The following is a 19,372-nucleotide window of genomic DNA, read 5'->3' as shown; positions in this document are numbered from 1 at the left end:
CTTTTTGCCGTAAGAAACTACTTAACTAGAAATTAACAAAAAGGAAATGTGAAAATACACTCGGCATTCCGGCCTTGCCTAGTTCTAGTACACTATAACTACGGCATATTTAAGACTTTTTACTAACAGAGCTGCTTCATTGTAGGAGGACTGACCAACGGTAGTGGTCGCTATATCTCTGCAGCACCTGGAGCGGAAGCAAAGTATCGCAGTGCAGCAAGTACCTCCAGCCTTTTTAGCTCCAGCAGCCAGCTGTTTCCTCCCTCACGTCTCCGTTATAGTAGGTCTGACATTATGCCTTCTGGACGTAGTAGGTTACTGGAGGATTTCAGAAACAATCGCTTCCCTAATCTTCAACTAAGAGACCTGGTTGGACACATAGTTGAGTTTTCACGAGATCAGCATGGCTCTAGGTAAGGATTTGTAACAATGCTGAAAAGTTAGGAGGATGTATTTACAATAATAAGTGTTCCCTTTAATTGGCTCTTTGAAGAAAACATATTGAATTGTCCATTTAATAACCAATGTAGAAAGAGTTGGAGGCTCCTTCTTAATGGTTTCTTCAGACAATACTTCACTCCCAGGGATAGATTGGGTACGGGCATTCAGCCTGCACGCAGTTTCCTTTTGCAAAGAAGGCCAATGTGAGATGAAACATCACTGTCAGCAGTGAGTCACTTACGTTGATTTCTTCCCACTGAAGTTAACGAAAACGTACTAGTGTAAGCCTAACTAATAATGGAATTCTTAATTTGCAGTATGACTACACTAGGTCTGTATGTATGTATGTATACTTATTTATTACCAGTATTTCTATGCTTCCTTTCAGGGCAAAAAATCCTCTGAAGGCAGCTCTCACACAAAATCAAAACATAACGTACAATTAAAAGTTGGCTAATTAAACATCAGAAAAAACTAATAATTAAACATCAGAAAACTAAAACAGCAATCTAAAAACACAATCCAATCCATCCCAGCAAATTCAGTCTAGCTTACAATTTGCTATTTAACATGAAATAAAAATACTGGGTGTCTGTATGGTCTTCAGCTTTTATTTGAGTGGCTTGCTGTGATAATACCTTTAAGGATTTTACAGTACTTGGGTGTTGTTGTTTTATTGGTATATGTACATTTCTGATGCTTACAGATTTATACAGCAGAAACTAGAAAGAGCTACTCCAGCTGAGCGCCAGATGGTATTTAGTGAGATTCTTCAAGCAGCATATCAGCTAATGACAGATGTGTTTGGAAACTATGTAATACAGAAGTTCTTTGAGGTAAGTATGTAAAGGTCACTGTTGAAGGTTTTGATCATCTGCATTTGTCCAAATAGGGGAAGATCGAGACTCTGTGTGTGTGTGTCCCACTCTAGGTTTGTTATATTGAAGGTTGTTAACAACCTTCAGTAATAACGACTGAAATTTCACATCGAGACATGGGATGATTCTCAGCTGAGTTGTTGGATCAGAATTTCTAATGAAGCATAGTAGTCACATTCCGTTTGTGGCACAATCTTACCAAAATCAAACACTTAAGTTCCTTAATTTCGTGGGAGTTGAGCTCACACCTAACTCTCTTCCATTGAAATTGATGGGACTTAAATGTGCTTAATTTTGAGTGAAATGCCCCATATCCAGTGGCCTCGGCCTGTATGTTAAGATCCTTCAGAACCATCATTTTGGGAATCCTCAGCACCAAATCTCAGACCAGCTCCATCAGCACAGGCAAAGAGTCTGATGGGTAGAGGGTTGCATGGTACACCAGCAGAATCCCTACTCCAGGAGTCTCCCGACAAGGTGCCCATAGGCAACAAAGTGTCTGCGTGGAACTCCAGTGGTACCCAAAAAGTTCTCTCCTCTCCTTAAAATGTTTTAAGAAAAGCCTTGGAAAATGTTAGGGTGCTGTTTCCCTTTCTAGCATTTAATCTTCCTCTTCCCTCTACCCGTTTGCCTTGCTATCCTTTGCCAAGCTCACCTTTGAATAGCCAGCCCTCACGGTACCATTACATAACTACCCACATCCACTGTGGGCACTCAGCAGTTTCTGAAATTCCAAATTGTGTCCACTGGTCCAAAAAGATTGGAGACCCCCTGCCCTAATTTGTCCCAGCTGTCCAACACAAGATTCACTCAAGATCAGCACTTAAAAGGAGAGGAAGCCTGTAGAGAGAAATCCTACAGACTACGCCTCCCCATTTCTCAAGTGTGTGTTGGTACTCAGGTGGGAACAACTCAGGGAAACTAACTTCTCCCCTTTTCTCCACCCAAGCATTGGTTATATATAACAGGTTGCCCCCCCCCCCCTTATCCACAATTAAATCACTTGTGTTATGAGCATATTTAGCTCTTTAAAATTATATATATACATGTCCAACTTTCATCTTATTACAAACAATACATTAAAACCTATTTACAAAACTAGTGATACCATATACACTATTCATAATTACCTCCGGTATCTCTGAAATCCACTTTTATTTGTCCTTGGAGCATGTTCAGATGGGACATTGGGAGGGTGCCTAGGTTTGGCCTTGCACTTCTACCCCTCCTGTGGGTAGAAGCAAGAGTTTGAATAGGGATCTCCTAGGTCACTAGTCTTCAACAGGTCCAGACCTGAGACCCACCTTGGACTCCCAGTCTGCAACATGGGACCCACTTTCACAATCTTCTCCATACCCAATATGGCGACAGCAGCTTTACCGCAACCCATCTGGACTGATCTCATGACCCACTTTTGGGTTACAAACCACCAGGTGAAGACCACTGCCCTAGATCATCCTCTCCAGTGAGAAAATACTATGTTCTTCATCATGGTTTCCGTGCATCACACATACGGGTTCCACACTTGTGTGGAGCCTCAATTTGAGAAACTTGTATAGTTGAGGAATTTTGGCTAGAACTCCTTCCCCACTGTCCCAGTGCTCATGTGCCTTGGGTGTTCCCACTTATTCTATGGGGCTTGATCAAGAGCAACTCCCTGGCTCTTGATTTCTACAAGTGCTGTATCCCAAACTGAAACAGCTTGGTTGCTGCCATCCATATTGCTGGTACCAAGAATACCCTGATGAATGCATTGGTTTCGACTCAAGGAATGCCCGAGTGGCAGCTGAATGCTGGGGACTTACGAAGATTATTCCATCAGTGGGGCATTCCCTCGGTGGACTTGTTTGCTACTGTGGACAATGTGGTGTGCAAACTGTTCTGCAGCAGGGCAGGGTCTGGTTGGTGCTCCTTCGGTGGTGCTTTCAGTGGATGGGGACCTACTTTTATCTCTTTCCTCTGTTTCCCCTTCTTACAAGAGTGCTCACATGGATTGTGGCGGATAGCATGGACTGTATTCCGATAGCCTCATGGTGCCCCGGGCAGTGTGGCTCACCCATCTTCTTTGCAGTGCAGCCAGACAGTACGTTAGACTTCTGTCCATGTTGAATCTTCTGTCTTGGGACCAAGGCAGACACCCCAGTCTCCTCACACTTCGCCTAAAGGCATGGAGGATATGGTACCAGAACCTGCTCCATGTTTCTCACTGGTGCTTGCAGCTATTCTAAGAAGTGGCATGGAAGCTAGCTACGAGATGTTCCTGGCACTCTAAATGGGTTGCTTTTTCTATATTTGTCACTGGACCCTTCTTCATGTTGATTCTCACATGTTTCTTAAGTTTCTGCGGTCTTTGTTTGACAAAGGGTTGCGGTTTTCTTTAATTAAAGTTAATTTTGCAGTGATTTCTGACAAACATTTCCCATTTGATAGGTCTTTTGTTTTCTTACACCCATTGGTGTATCAATTCCTTCAGGGAATAAGGAAATTTGCACCTCGAGTTCGATCACCAGTGCCCTGCTGGAGACACTTGGTGGTGCTCAAAGCTTTTACGTTGAATTCATTTGAACCAATGTCTTCTAGTTATCTGCAATTTCTCTCATGGAAGGTTGCTTTCCTGGTGGCCATCATGTCTGCCCGTCAATTCATTGAGCTCTGTGCCCTGAGAATTGATCCTCTATACCACTTTTCATAAAGATAAGCAGGCGCTACAGCCTGATACTACCTACTTACTGAAGGTAGTCTCTTTTCATCTGAACCAGAACATAGTTTAGCCATCCTTTTTCTTGTATTCTACTTTGATGCTGGAATTGACGGTGCCCAGACCTGATGCCTTAGCCTTTTATAAAGCCAGAACAGAACCGTTTATCTGTTATGGGGACACATGAAAAGGATTGCTGCTTTCTTCACAATGCTTTGCTGCATGGCTGGAGCAGACAGTAAAAATGGCATATGGTTTTGCAGCTTACAGACCAGTGAAAGCTTACTTGACCCGGGGTCGCTGTGTCCATCACATTCGAAAAGAGTGTGCCATTGCCTGACCTATGCCAAGCAGCAACATAGTTGCAACTGTCAACGTTTGTCTGGCATTATAGACTTGACTTTGAGCCTGAGGAAACTCTGCTTTCAGTAGGGTGGTCTTGTTGTCGCTTCTGCAATAGGACATTGACCCACCTCCAGGAGGGCAGCTTCCTACTCACCCATATGTGTGATACACAGAGACCATGAAGAAGAAAGTATTTGGTTCTTTGAGTGGTCATATATGCATTCACACAGCCCAATCACCGTCCCAGGTTTGGTGTTGTATTTGAGTTGGATGTTGATACTGAAGGTTTCTTTAGGTTCTGAGGCTACAATGCCGGTTTCAGAAAACTCAGGGAATAAGCGGGAACCCACTAGGGACATGTGTGCTGGGATGAGACAGGCGGAGGGGGTCCCATTCAAATTCCTCTGCTATCAAAGTTAACCGAATCAAGGCTCCATGCAGGTACAGGGCCCATATTTGTACATGCTTATTGTCCCTATAAGACCCATAGCTGAGCAACCTGTCTTTCCTTGTCTTCCCCAAGTAGAATCTTGGCAGACAATATCTCAGGCAGTTGGAGGAAGAATAGGGATTTTCCAGGCATAACAATAATTGCAAGCTTCCCCCACTGCTCTGAAAACATTGTCTGCATGGCCTACAATAGTGGCAGTTCTTACTTTATATTCTGGGATATTCAGTGAATTTCAGAAAGTATTCATGTTTAAAGACTTAGTGACAGGCCCAGTATAATATTTCATTAAGAAACAGTGGATTTTATTGTCCTTCCACAAGGGAGTTCACTCCAGTGGCATAAAGTTCGTAAAGCTTACTCAGTTAAAGTGCACTAGGGGCGAATTTTCCTACATAAAAATTGCCAAGGAAGTCCAACACAGTCACATTTGACTTCAAAAAAGGTAACTGCTCTAAATGCTTTCAAAATGCTTGCATGTTACTCAAAACCACAGTTATAGAAGGTCAGCTAGAATTTATACCATAGGTTACGAAAGGTAGCACCAAGTCCAAGAAGTCACTAGTAGTGTCGAGGAAGCTATTAGAGAAAGGGAGGCTTCCATCAGACTATAGACGTCTTGCCCAAATGAGGAAAAACAAAAGGTAGCACAAGCTTACACAAAGGAGATGCAAGCAGACTCCTGAGACAATTTTGCAATCATGGAATAAGAGGAGAAGTCCTTCTATGGATAAGTAATTGGTTAAGGAACAGAAACAGTGTGTAGAAATAAATGGTAAATTCTCCCAATGGAGGAAAGTAAATAGTGGGGTCCCACAGTGCTCTGTATTGGGAGCAGTGTTTTTCAGGGAGAATTGGCATCAAAATGTAAAGTGATGCACGTTGGGGCAAAAAATAATGGCAGGATAATGCCATCAGTGGTTACTAATCCTGATGGTTATATGTTATCTTCAGTATCTGAGGCACTATGCCTGTGTACCCCAGTTGCTGGGGAACATGGGCGGGAGGATGCTGTTGCACTCACATCTTGCTTGTGAGATTCCTGTAGGCAGCTGGTTGGAGTCTTTGTGAACAGAATGTTGAACAAGATGGACCCTTGGTCTGATCCAGCATGGCTCTTATGTTCTTATCTGCATTTAGAATTTCCTTGTTGAAATACCATTTCCAATATCATATTTTGAGGTTATAAAATGCAATCCCGGAATAAGAAGGCTTTTAATGTTCTTTAAAACACTTCTCTCATAACTTTCTTCAAAATAACATGTAGTGAACATTGCCTTCACTTTTCTTGTAGTTTGGAAGCATTGATCAGAAATTAGCACTTGCAACACGCATTCGTGGACACGTTCTCCCATTAGCTCTACAGATGTATGGTTGTCGTGTCATTCAGAAAGCACTAGAGTCTATCTCACCTGACCAGCAGGTAATTGTAAGTTAGAACAATATTTTTTGTATTTTATACAAAATCTAGCTTAAAATATTTTCTCTCCTGTTTTGTTGTGAAACATGCTTTTAAATAGCATATGCCAGTTCTTTACAGAAAGCGGTATTAATGTTAAAGTAAATCACAATTCAAAAATGGACCTTTGTGGCAAAATCATCGATTAGGAAGATGTGCAGTTTGGTAATTGCAAATTATTCCTTTGCAGAATGAAATGGTGAAGGAGCTGGATGGTCATGTCCTGAAATGTGTGAAGGATCAAAATGGAAACCATGTGGTACAAAAATGTATTGAATGTGTCCAGCCACAGTCACTCCAATTTATTATTGATGCTTTCAAAGGACAGGTAATTAGTTCTTCACTTGCTGCTTTGACATAATTGAAAAATTTTAGATAACGATTGTAGGCATACCGTTGCAAATGAAGACTTGCGTAGTACAGATTTTTATTCCCAGAAAGACTTGCCTTGGCACTGTGTTGTGATCCTCTCAGTGTCCAGTGAAGATCTTTTTTTTTTATTCTTCTAGGCTTTTTATTCTTTCAGTTTTAAAAATGTGTTGGTGCTTTTGAGATCCTTGCACTGCTGTTGGCCGCTGCTGCTGTTTTACTTTGGTTTTATTCTTTGGCTGTTTTCATTTATTCCAGATTTAACATTATTTTTTATTCTATTTGCGTATTTTATGATTTTAACTTATATTTTGTGAACCATCCAGAGAGCGTCAGCTGTTGGGCAGTATAGAAATGCAATGTATTATATTGGTTTTCAAGTGGTTCTGAGCTTGTTTGGACAATCGTGATGGGAAAAGAAGCCATCATGGCTCCTCCCCCTACCCTTGCCCATGCTGCATGTGTGACCACTATTTGCATAATCCTCTGCAATGCAGCATGGATTGGAGTGGCAGAGGTGGCTTTGTACCCACTCTATAACCACTACTGCAGATTGTGGGTTGCAAGGTGGGTACAAAACCACCACACAGTGCACTGTGTTCAGACTACATGCCAACCCTCCCTGCATTGCTAGAGGTTATTCAAATAGTGGTGAGGCAGGAGGAGAAGCCACAATGGCTTTTTTCCCAGTTTCAGTTGCCCAAACCCAGTCAGTCACTCCCTCTCTCTCTCTCTCTCTCTCACACACACACACACACACACACGTATGTACGTTTGTACGTACACATACAGTGTAGCATTCAATAGTCGTGAGGCTATAAAGATGACTCTCTCCCTACCTGGTAGCGGCCTGCGGTAACAAAGTTTGTAAGTAGAGGGGTTTTCTGTCCCTTGGTTGTTTTTCACATAGTAGTACCTGCTCTCTTGAAGTTCCTCAGAAGCAACAGGGTCTTTGTTCTTTCTTCTTTCGAAGTAAGAAAACCGCTGGAGAGAAATAGGAAATGCAATATTTTAATGGCAAAATAGTGTGGACATATGCTGGGGTATTTAAAATGCAGGCCTAATAGAAATGGCTACTACTGTACCCAGTGCTGCTTTTCAGGAGTTTGGTATGTTTAATCTTATTGATTGATAATGCATTTTTTTAATAAGCTGTATTGTCAGTGCACTTTAAAAAAAAATGATACATTGAAAATATGGTGCATAGCCACAAGATTCACAGCTTGTGATGCATAAAGAGAACATGGCTGTGCAGAGAGTATTGCCAGCTACTGGGCCCTCTTTAGGCTGGGTGATGTCAGTGGCATAGCCATGCCCAATGGCAGTGAGTGTGGCCACACCCACTGGCGGCATCACCCCCTGCCCATTTTGCCTTTTTTATGTGCTGAGAAGGGCATGGAGTTCTCTGCCTCTCTCCAAGCTCCAGCTACTTGCTACTTGCATCCTTGCTGTTATTTCAGATGACAGCAAGGGAATTCCTCGAGGGGGGGGGGGAGTTCCTCCAGAGGGCCAAGCCCCACCCCCTGGAGGAACCCAAGGAGGCTCTGTGAACCAGGCAGCAAATTTCCAGGGACTGGAGATTCTGTTGCTACTAGCGACAAGAATTTTTCATTTTGAAGACTTCAGGCATCAAGCATTTTTGTCTCAAGTACAACAGGTTTATTTATGCATGTGTAATTGTAACCTTGTTACTTTAAGGTATTTGTACTTTCAACTCATCCTTATGGCTGTAGAGTAATTCAGCGTATTCTCGAGCACTGCACTGCTGAACAGACTTTGCCCATTTTGGAAGAACTCCATCAACACACGGAACAGCTTGTGCAGGTTGGTGTGCACTGAAATATTCAGGTGAACACAAAATAAATTTGCAAAATGGTATTTTTAATTCTCAAATGTTAACAAGAGCATGGGTATTGGAAGCACATCCTAAAGAAATATCATGCCTAACTTTTCATTCATTAGATTTTGGCTTAATATTTCACCCTCTTCAAGTGTTAGAAATCCCTGAAGAGGTTGTCAAATGTGCAAGGCTAGTTCCATCTCCTTGATGAAACCAGTGCACCAGCAATGCTTCCAAGCCAACGCAAAATTGGCTTGAGTCTGAAGGGGGGGTCAGCTTTGTCTCCGTTAGGCTTTACAACACATTGATGGGAACCGTGGATGTCCTGGATTCCTGTCCCTGTGTTGTAAAGCCTATGCACATTAAAACCATCTCCCTTCAGACTCAAGTTGATTGTGCACAGGCATCATCAAGGGGGCAGAGCTAGGCCCGCACATTCTTGTCGCCCTTTCTCTCATTCCTAAATAAAAACCTGATGAGGGCTTTTATCTTGGACATTATCATTTTGGTCATATAACTTATATGTTAAAATTCTAAGGTGCGGATATGCAATACATATTTGTCCAGCTTAGGTGTTTGGGTATTTTCAAAAAGGCTTAATCTGTATAAATCTGCTTAAAACAACTTGAGTATATTACTTTCAGGATCAGTATGGAAACTACGTTATCCAACATGTGTTGGAACATGGCCGTCCTGAGGACAAGAGTAAAATTGTTACCGAAATCAGAGGAAAAGTTCTAACTCTAAGTCAGCATAAATTTGCCAGGTATAGTTAATAACATTCTTAATTGCATTATATACTTTTAATGTTGAGCACTGAGTTACTGTTGTTTGCTTTAAGCTATCCAAAATCTATGCCAAAATATAGAATATATCCAACATTGTGCAAATGGACTTCCATTTGCACAATGGAACTTTCCCTCTCTCTTTTCCCTGCTGCATGCCCTCTGCCCCCCACCCCTAAATCTGTTTCAGAGGGTCCCCAAACCCTCTGGAGTAGACTTGGAGGTGGGGGAGCAGGGAAAGGAGAAAACACTTTCAGAAGCTTCTCATTGGCAGTAGGACACTCATTGGGTTTTATGCAATGTTTCCAGAAAACGAAGGTTGCTCTTATAGTCAGGAATTGATTATCCGAAGAAGTGGCCCACACTTTATATGACACCACCAGTACATCTGTATTTGACAGAGATTAGTTGTGATCATGCATGTAATGTGAAAGTCATCCTGTCTTTCCATCATACAGTGGTCAACCATCAGGGAGCTGCAGCCATATGCAGATCACTCGCTCATGTCACTGCAGTTCCCAAAGTACTCGAGTTTTCACCTTCACACTTTGTTTACACCATGGCAAACACCAATGCAGTTTAAAGTGTGAAGCAGCTCTCAGGCTGGATGCTGATTAACTTGCATCCTTAAACAGAAATAAATGCTGGCATGATTTATGAGCTACAAGATGACTATCAGAATTTGAATAATATACGGTACTTGTTGTAAAGAAGCCAACCTGAAAGCCTCACTATTTTGCTTTCATGATATTAAGCTGCTGAGATCATAACAATATTCAGGTTTGAAAAGAAAATATTTTATTTATGATAGTAGGGAGGGAAGCTGAGATTGAAAATGCGGAGTTTCAGAAATTAGGCAGATATAAAAACAGTAAGATTGACTGTTGAAAAAACATGTTTTAAGCAATTTTCAGAGGAAGAGCCTGGATCTTTCTCAGTAAATTGGAATTAGGGTCAAACTAGACACAACTGCAGCTAAAAGGGGGGGGGGAATCAAAGGCGTGGCAGTAGCCAGTCACAAAAAATGTTGGGAGTGCCTCCCCACCCACCGTCTGTGGGGGGTGGGGGTGGAGAGAGGCATTTGCACTCTGTGAGTGCTTTCTCGCTCTGGCTCTTTCCTGCTTCCATCCATCCCCTATTTCTCCATTCATTTATGTGGGTTGAGGAGAAGGTGTCATGCTGAAAATAAGCCGGAGCTGAGAGGAGAAGTCAACCCCCCAGCTAAGGACCCAGTTGCCCCAAGGGTCCTTATGGCCTTCTCCCGTGCACCACAAACATCTTTTGACCGTGGAGCTTTTCCCTTCTATATTCAAGTGAATAGGATAAGTGTTCCATTCACTTGAAAGGGGGGAGGGCAAGGCCACCCTGCCAAATTTTGGCTGGAGGGGAAAGAACCAACCCCTTTGCAAGGACCCTTTAGACGAGTGTATGCACAGATGGAAGAAGAAAATCACTTGAGAAGCAATTGGCAGGACCAGTTTTCCTAAACTCTGCCCAAAAATAGTCCAGTAGGAGAAAGATAAATTAAGAAATCTAATAACTAATTATAATTTAAATTTTTAAAATCCCAACTAGATTCTACATGATTTGTAAAGATCCATGATTGTTATAATTTGACTGTTGGATACCTTGTTAAAGAAAAAATAAAATATGTAGCAGCTCAAGCAGGGTTTTTTGGGAAGGGGGGGTTCTCCCTGAATTTTAGAGGGTGGCTGGTTAGCATATTGGGGTGGGGACAGGAATTGAGATTAAGAATTGGTTCAGTAACTTTGTATTAGCATTTAGAGATGTGACATCCTGGAAAAATAATGCAACTATTCCAGGGGAGGGGGAGAATTCCCATGTTTTTCCAAGAACCTTCCCCCCACCCCACCCCCTTTTTTTTAGGGGGGTGGTTCTTGGAAAAATGGTACAGCTTTGTATTATGAAATATTTTATTTTAGAATTAGGAATAAAATATTTAAGGGAAGTCTTTATTCCCCAAATGATTTCTAAAAACAATGTAATAAGACTTTAATAGGAAGTCTTAAGAGATGTAATTTTGGGGGGAATGTATTGATTGATTGTTTTGAACTACACTCAAGAAATAATGAAGCTATGGGGGGATATTTTTATTTTTTTATTTATTTATTTATTTTTTATTGGTAAATTTTCCCAGCGTAGTTATTTCTTCCATTCCTTCCTAAACTGGTCATGCTGCCTGGGGCTGATGTGAGCTGAAGTTGCTTGTATTTCAAATTTTCCCAAAATTCTTGTTTTATCTCACAAAAAATCTGGGGAAAGAACAGATTTTTAACACAACTTCAAACATTTCTAGAAATGTTACACCTCTAGTTAGCATTTATAGTTTAAGTGACATACATTTTATTTCAGGTGTGTTGAGTTAAAAATATTTTAGGGAAAACCAGTTTAATATTTTTCTGTATTGACAAATCTCAAATGTTGTTCCCCACCTTGATCCAGAGGGAGAGGCAGGTAAGAAAATTATTATTATTATTATTATTTATTTATTTATTTATTTATTTATTTTTCAGCAATGTGGTAGAAAAATGTGTAACTCATGCATCTCGTGCTGAAAGAGCTTTGCTTATTGATGAGGTGTGTTGCCAGAATGATGGTCCTCATAGTGCCTTATACACCATGATGAAGGACCAGTATGCAAACTATGTTGTACAGAAGATGATTGACATGGCTGAACCTGCTCAGCGTAAGATTATAATGCACAAGGTAATTGTAGACATCTGCCTCAGAGTTGGAAAGAACTTTTCATTTAAACTAACATTTCTCATTTCCCATCCTTTGCAACCCTTGAATGACTTTTGGTGTTGTTGTGTCTACAGTCATATCCCCTCCATTAACACCTTGTTTTTTATTCCTAATTTTGTGAGTATTTGTAAATAGTGTATTACAAGTAGGATTAAAGTTAATTGTTACATTTACATTCCATCCTTCTTCCAAGGCACCATGCATGCATCTTTTTCTCCCCTCTCATTTTATCCAACAACCCTGTGAGGTATGTGAGGCTGAGAGACAGTAACTAGCCAAAGTCACCCACTTGAGCTTCATAACTGAGTGGGGATTTAAAATAAGTCTCCCCAGCCCTAATCTGACACTGTAACCACTACTTAAGGAATGTTAGAACAATCCTCAATTAATTGAAATGAGTTCATGTTTCTATGTATCCAGCCCATGGATTCCACAGCAGATGTGCTTCTTCTGACTTGCGGACTGGTTTTTTACTTTCCAGAATTGTACACAGATTCATACAAAAATAGAGAAAGAGAGAGAAAATCCAAACAAAAATGTGTGTTAAAATCTGTATTTGGAGGGGATTTGCTCATTTTTCGCTCTTCATGTAAATCTTTTGGTTAGATTTACATGAATTTGCATTAACTAATGTGCATTAGCGCACATGTAAATTAGTGCAAGTAGAACGACATTCTCCTACAAAAATTCTGATTCTGTCCATGCATGGACAACAGAATGAAAGATGCCAGACAGTCCACAGAACACAGAACGGATTCAGCGAAATCTATGTGTCCTTATCACTACTCCACACTGGTTCAAATTTGGTTTCAAAATTTCGGATTCAGCGAAATCTATGTGTCCTTATCACTACTCCACACTGGTTCAAATTTGGTTTCAAAATTTATCTCTGAAAGCTTTTCTGTTTTATATATATAAATGTGAATGGAAACATAATTTACACAACAATATAAAAATGTCTTAATAGTCTGTAGACGACATCTGCCAGTTGGATGATACATAGATTAGATAGATAGATGATGGAAAGAAATACGTAAAGAAAAGGCAATGATCTCACCATGTTAAGCCGGAGTCATCATATAGTTTGAAAAACAAAGCCCAGTATTGTACAAAACCTCTAATTTGCCTGCAAAAAATATAATAGATTGGCTTGAGTCTTTCAGTGCTCTTGTGCAGTCAGAAGGCTTTTCTGTTTATACGAAGCGAGGTCCTCAGTTCACATCAATTTCCTTGCTTTGCTTGAAACCCCTGGACCAGATCCCATTACATGGGAGGTAGGGTGGACTCTCAAGCTTCAGATATAGCTTTTCTGTATACCGGCTGCAGTGGGGCTGGGGAGACAGGAAAACCTATTTAATGAGGCGATGCCCCTTAGGTCTAACCCAGTGATCAGTTCTTTTGGAATGATACCTCTTACTACCAGATTTTTCAATATTTGGCTGCAAATAAGTAATATGGAATTATATTCCCTACATAATTCAGTAATAATGTTGAGTTGCTTCGTATACAATTTCCTAACGTTGCCCTCTTACCTTTAAAAACATTAATCAACACATCAGTGCCACAAATGATAGAAATCCCTCTTCTCTTAATCCTTACCAGATATTTTGTGGGCTCCTCTTGTTAGCTTTTTAGACATGCTGCAGTTACCTGTGGAGAAATAGACTTGTCACTCTCATCTGACATGAATGTGAATAGTAACACACTAATAAGAGTTCTCAAAAGGTCATTCATTCTCTCATGGCTATCATTACTGGTCTGCTCCTTTATTAGCGATACTTGAATTCAGATCTGGACTGAATTCAGATCTGGACTGAATTCAAATCTCTCCCGTCACTGCTTCCAAGGAACTCGTATCAATTTAGTCCAAAGAGGTGCCCTTTCTCCATTTGTGTCCTGTTTTGCAGCTTCTTATGCAGTAATGTAGCATGTTCCTATTGGACTGTCTATACATAGAATCATAGAATAGCAGAGCTGGAAGGGGCCTACAAGGCCATTGAGTCCAACACCCTGCTCAATGCAGGAATCTACTCTAAAGCATCCCTGACAGATGGTTGTCCAGCTGCCTCTTGAACGCCTCTAGTGTGGGAGAGCCCACAACCTCCCTAGGTAACTGATTCCATTGTCGTACTGCTCTCACAGTCAGGAAGTTTTTCCTGATGTCCAGCTGGAATCTGGCTTCCTTTAACTTGAGCCCGTTATTCCGTGTTCTGCTTCTCCCTGAACTCCTGTGAAAGAAGTGGTTGTATGAAACACACCTGCCTCAGCAGAATAACTCAGATAATATCCTATCTAGGGGTAATGGGTAAACAGTTAAATATTAGAAGTTCTAACCATTAAATGATGTAATTTTTCTTGCATCCGGCCCTCAGTTGGGATCACCTACATCTTGCTTGTCTGTTCAAATGTTCAAGATTTTAACATAGGTCTCAGAATTGATAAATATTGAAGCTAATTAGCAAAAGATAACATGAATGTTCAGCTAAAAGCAATCAGTCTTTGTTCCCTTCTCCCTGTCCTGTCTGAACTTCAGTATATTTTGGTGATATGAATGTCTTGATTTTCTTACCTTCTTATTGCAGATTCGGCCCCATATTACAACCCTGCGTAAATACACCTATGGCAAACATATCCTTGCCAAACTGGAAAAGTATTACCTGAAGAACAGTGCTGACCTGGGGCCAGTTGGAGGGCCACCAAATGGAATGCTTTAAAGACACATTCAAACAGCAATCTAGAAAATTAATTTTATTGTGAATTATCAAAACACATGACTTACCTAAAAATGTTGTGATTTTTTTTTTAAAAAAAAAAATATTTATTGTCTTCATCCATTTGTAAAAATTTTATTCATGTGTATATTTTTGGGGAATGAATTGCAACATATTGCCATTTCTTATCAGGGACCTATCAGATTGCAGGGCTCATAAAGCACAGAACGCCTGTAAATGATGTAACTATCAGAATAGCTCTCACATTTTGTAAATTTTTACCTTGTAAAGTCACTGAATAAAATAGTTTTTAAAGGGAAAAAGTACAGTATTCTTTTAATATACTGGTTTACAATCTGGTAGGTCTACTCATCACCATAGCACAACATGTTTATATAATTGTATATAGAATTAGTTTTCATTTCCCCCCCCCTTTGTGCAGAACCTTTTTTATAACAGTTGAAAATAGAGTAATTGCATAATTATTATTTAACATGTTACAGAAAGTTAAGTTCTGTATTTTGGTGGTTCACAATTTTATAATCCAAATAGCAATCAGGGCACTACAAATACCAGTAAAGGAATGATAAAATGTGAACACTGAGTAGTTTCTAACTTTCACTTTGGAAACATTTTTTAAAAAACGTAGTGCCCTTTTCTCTATCAGTGTAAAAAAAAAAACTATGTATATACTTAAATATTTAATTGGTGTGCAAGGTAGGAGAATAAAATTAAGGTGGTTCTTAGATCCAGCAATGTACTGTCTGGGAAAAGAGTAAACCTGCATTAAATAAATAGACAGACAGTTGGCGTAAGACGTGTGTGTTTTGCTTTAAATATACAATTGTAAGACAGAATTTGAAAGTGTTGAGCATATGCTTTGTGTTCTCACAGTAAATGAAACTGTAGGCAGTTAATGGAGGAGGACAGGGCCTACTTAAACTTGATAGCTCAACATCTAAAGCATGATTAAATATTCAGAATAGCTTTTTGCTTCCTTATAAATATAAGCATTGTATAAGTATAGTTAATAGATGTAAGTTTACTGTTTGTAAACAAATTCCTCGTTTTCAATGTTTTACAAGCCTTGCTAATTGAGTAATGATGCTTATCTTGGTTGTACAGATGTACATTTGTAAACCTTCATGCTGTAAATGTAATTTGTTTTACCCCTTTTGGGAAAAAAAATTTGCATTTTAGTGTATATTCATATCCCTGTCCCTTTTTGGCCCTGACATAGTGTTGTATAATGTAAATTTATTTCGACAAATCAAAACTGATTTTTTAAAAATTCTATCTTTATATGGTTTCAGAGATATGAACCAGCTTTCTTTTATCTATTATGAGAAACCTTTTGTTGATAACATAGCTATTCTGTTAATATGGACATTTGGGAAACTTAATCAATTTAAACAATAATGAGAATTAAGACAAATTAATGGACTGAATTACTGATCACACAAACCAGTGCTTCTTCCATCTTAAATGTGGCACGATTTGTTTTTGTACAGAAGAGTACTGTATTTTTGAACAGCTTATTTCATCCTAAAGCAAATATGTATGATACTGTCAATTTTTCTCTGAATATGACACTGTAACAGTAAGATAAAGGTGTACATTTACAAGCGGCCTTATGTACATTTCCCAGTTTCCTTTTTAAGGCAGAATTGTGACCATATGTGTATAATTAAAATCCTTTTTAATCCTTTGCCTATGAAAATATTTTGGAAAGAAGCTTACTTTGTATATTCAGTTACTGAAAGATAAAGCGCTTTGTATTTTGTTCAAGTCAGTATTTTGTGTAAACACTTTTTCATTTTGATGGCATATCATAGGTGCTTTGTCTCAAAGCAGTTGGAGGTAGTAATGAATAAAGGTCACATGAAAGCTTTTGAGGGAAGGTTTCAGGAGAAGGTAAGGGCCTTTCTACACCTAAGGGTTATCCCAGGAAAATGGAGGGATTGTCCCTGCCTGCTTCCGGGATCCCCTGTGTGGCATTTGGATGCATAGGAAAGATCCAGGGATGATCCTGGAGAAAAAGGCAGGTGTAGAAACGGCCTAGGAGAGTAACTCATATCATTTACACAGTACTGTTACTCATTTTTTTCTCAAAGCATACAAAGGTTTGCTTACAGAAAAATTTAGTATATTATAATGTTGATCATTTAACAGAATAACGCAGACACAAACTGTTCTAAATACCTATCTCAGTTTTTAGTAGCTTCCTCGTTTCCCCTTACACAACTTTTTAAATACGAAACTAATAACAGGTCATTATAGCACAGTTTTCCATTAGAAATTGAAAATGTAGAATCTGCAATGGGATTTCCTTCAGAACTCTGCCTTACCTTCTCACCCAATGGATATGGTTCTTCACAAGTCACAAATTCATTTGAAAGAGTGATGAGGGATGTACATTTTCTGTATAACAACATATGGTATTTTTTTCTACATTTATCTAAAACGGCTTTCAAACAATAATTCAGTATTCTTTGATACAATGCAAGTCTATTTTCATAACCTGTTGGCTGGGCTAAGTGGGATATTTCTACTCTATGTTGTCTTCTGTTATCTGACCAACATTTTTCCCATTCAGTTTTATTAAATATATTTTGCATAGTAGAAATGTAGAAAAACAGAAGTACTTTTCTTGATTAACATATAAGAAACATTCTAGGTTTAGCCAAGAATCACTATCCTCCCCGCCCACCCATCCCCTTCCTTCAGTCTCTTTGTAGATTTGGTTATGGAACCTTTTGCCTAGTCTATTTAAAGTCTGTTCTGCCTCTAGGCCGCTCTTAGTTCATATTGAATAATGTAATGTTCACTTGTAATATGATGTAAAGAAAACAACAAAATGAAAATGTGTGAATAACTTTATGCAATATGCTTGGTCTTATGTTTTGATTCCTACCAAAAGGTTGTGTTCTACTTGATGACAAGGAATGTTCTTTGGTAACCTTAGCTACACCTACCCAAATGTAATACTTCAATGACATCTCTCCATGTTTTATTTTCTGCCTTTTATCAGCTGAGATCGTAGAACTTTTAATTGCTTCTGAAATTTCCCAGTTATTTGAAGAACCGCTTCAAGTATTCACCTTTATGGTGTTGAATTCTTAGGCCACAGCTAGACCTAAGGTTTATCCTGGGATAATCCAGGGTTCACCCTGCCTGAGCACTGGATCCCCTGTGTGTCACCTAGATGAACGGGTTTGACCCCTGGACGATCCAGGGATAAACCTTAGGTCTAGCTACGGCCTTAATGACATAGCTCAACTGACCGAATCTTTGTGGAAGTCACAGTAGAATTTGACCTCCATGAATTTCATAGGGGCTTTTATCTATCTGTGTGGCTTTCTTTTGAAACAAATTTAGGTTAAGAGTGATAGAACATGGCATCCCAGCACTGGATGGGTGGATACATGCAGATATATCACACTATGTAGTTAAAATTCTTGTGAATGCAATTCACACTCATTGGATAATGTACTACTGTATCAAAATGTTCTTACGAGGAATAATTAGCTTCAGAATCTCAAACTGTTATATAAGTTCTAAATTATAGCAAAGAAATTATCTCCTAGTTATCAAATTCTGCTACTTTCTGTGTGTCAATCATTCTACCTAGGGATAGCAAGATTTCTTTTCTTCTAGATTTGATGTATGAAAAGCCAAATACCAACTCCTAATTGCAAGCCAATATTCTTGATAAATGTTCAAGAAAAACATCTTTGGCACTGTGGTCCTCTCAACCTGCATACTCCAGCACAGTTGCCTGGACCCCAGCAGCCATATGAAATACATATTTAAAAAATTACCCAACCTGAGCCCCTTCGTATATAGTACATATGGCTTGGATCCAGAGGCATCTTGTGTGAGTCGGAAGGCAGTTCTGTGTGTGCAAGACAGCCCTTCTGAATTCTCCCAAATGCCCTGCTGCAAACCTTGTTATTCCAGAGGGTCCCTTGACTCTCAGAAGGGGATTGAGGGGTTCAGGGAGCTGTAGATAGGGGCAGGATATACACTACTGTTTATAATGGTTATGACAACTGTTCAGGCCCAGGACACATTACTTATACCATTTTCATAAAGTTTTTAAAGTGTTATATCCTGCTCGGTGTAGATTGGGCCAGAGAGATGCCAAGAAAGACCCATTGTATAAGCAGAACTGAATTTGTGTCTCTCTGGACCTAACCCTGTATTTCTCAACAATTACGTGGTCAGTTGTCCTGTGGTGTTTCATAATCTCATCCTTCCATTATTATTATTTTTTTAAAAAAAATGCTTAATTTACAACGGTATCAGAGGGTCCAGTGTACCATTATTGAAATTAACAGGATAATGAAACTACCAAATGCCTAAACTAGTTCTGGTCCATTCTGACCTTAGCAACATTTCAAAATAGATTGGAGAAAATACCTTCACATTTTGTCTGCATCATTAATTCTGTTTTGTGGGGTATTTGTGTGTGATTTTTGAATGGCACACCAAAAGCCCCCTTCCCTAAATGGAACTAGTGACAGGGTTCCTAGATCGTGAATCCTAAGGCCATTCAAATCAAGGAGGTTTTAATTCATACTTTTTAATGAAGGATATGAAATCTCGAGAGTTCAAGCATACATAAGATGC

General features: G+C 39.5%; 1 protein-coding gene across 14 annotated transcripts in view; it reads left to right on the top strand.

The window, feature by feature from the left end:
- The window catches only part of PUM2 (pumilio RNA binding family member 2), a 70,519-nt gene extending 52,894 nt beyond the window's left edge, over positions 1-17,625 (top strand). For 9 of the 14 annotated variants that reach the window (XM_063125213.1, XM_063125204.1, XM_063125205.1 and 6 more), the window contains 8 exons: positions 146-413; positions 1,148-1,277; positions 6,105-6,239; positions 6,460-6,597; positions 8,337-8,462; positions 9,123-9,244; positions 11,798-11,990; positions 14,612-17,625. In XM_063125213.1, the coding sequence (XP_062981283.1) occupies positions 146-413; positions 1,148-1,277; positions 6,105-6,239; positions 6,460-6,597; positions 8,337-8,462; positions 9,123-9,244; positions 11,798-11,990; positions 14,612-14,743 (1,244 nt within the window). In that variant the 3' untranslated portion in view covers positions 14,744-17,625. The remainder of the gene's footprint in view (positions 1-145; positions 414-1,147; positions 1,278-6,104; positions 6,240-6,459; positions 6,598-8,336; positions 8,463-9,122; positions 9,245-11,797; positions 11,991-14,611) is intronic. The other 5 variants (XM_063125214.1, XM_063125212.1, XM_063125201.1 and 2 more) reach the window with 2 other exon arrangements.
- Positions 17,626-19,372: the final 1,747 nt, after the last annotated feature.

Source organism: Elgaria multicarinata, chromosome 4 (assembly GCF_023053635.1).
Source record: "Elgaria multicarinata webbii isolate HBS135686 ecotype San Diego chromosome 4, rElgMul1.1.pri, whole genome shotgun sequence".
NCBI classification, from domain to species: domain Eukaryota; kingdom Metazoa; phylum Chordata; class Lepidosauria; order Squamata; family Anguidae; genus Elgaria; species Elgaria multicarinata.
Note: the sequence above shows the minus strand (reverse complement) of the source record. Positions and strands in the feature narration are given on the sequence as shown.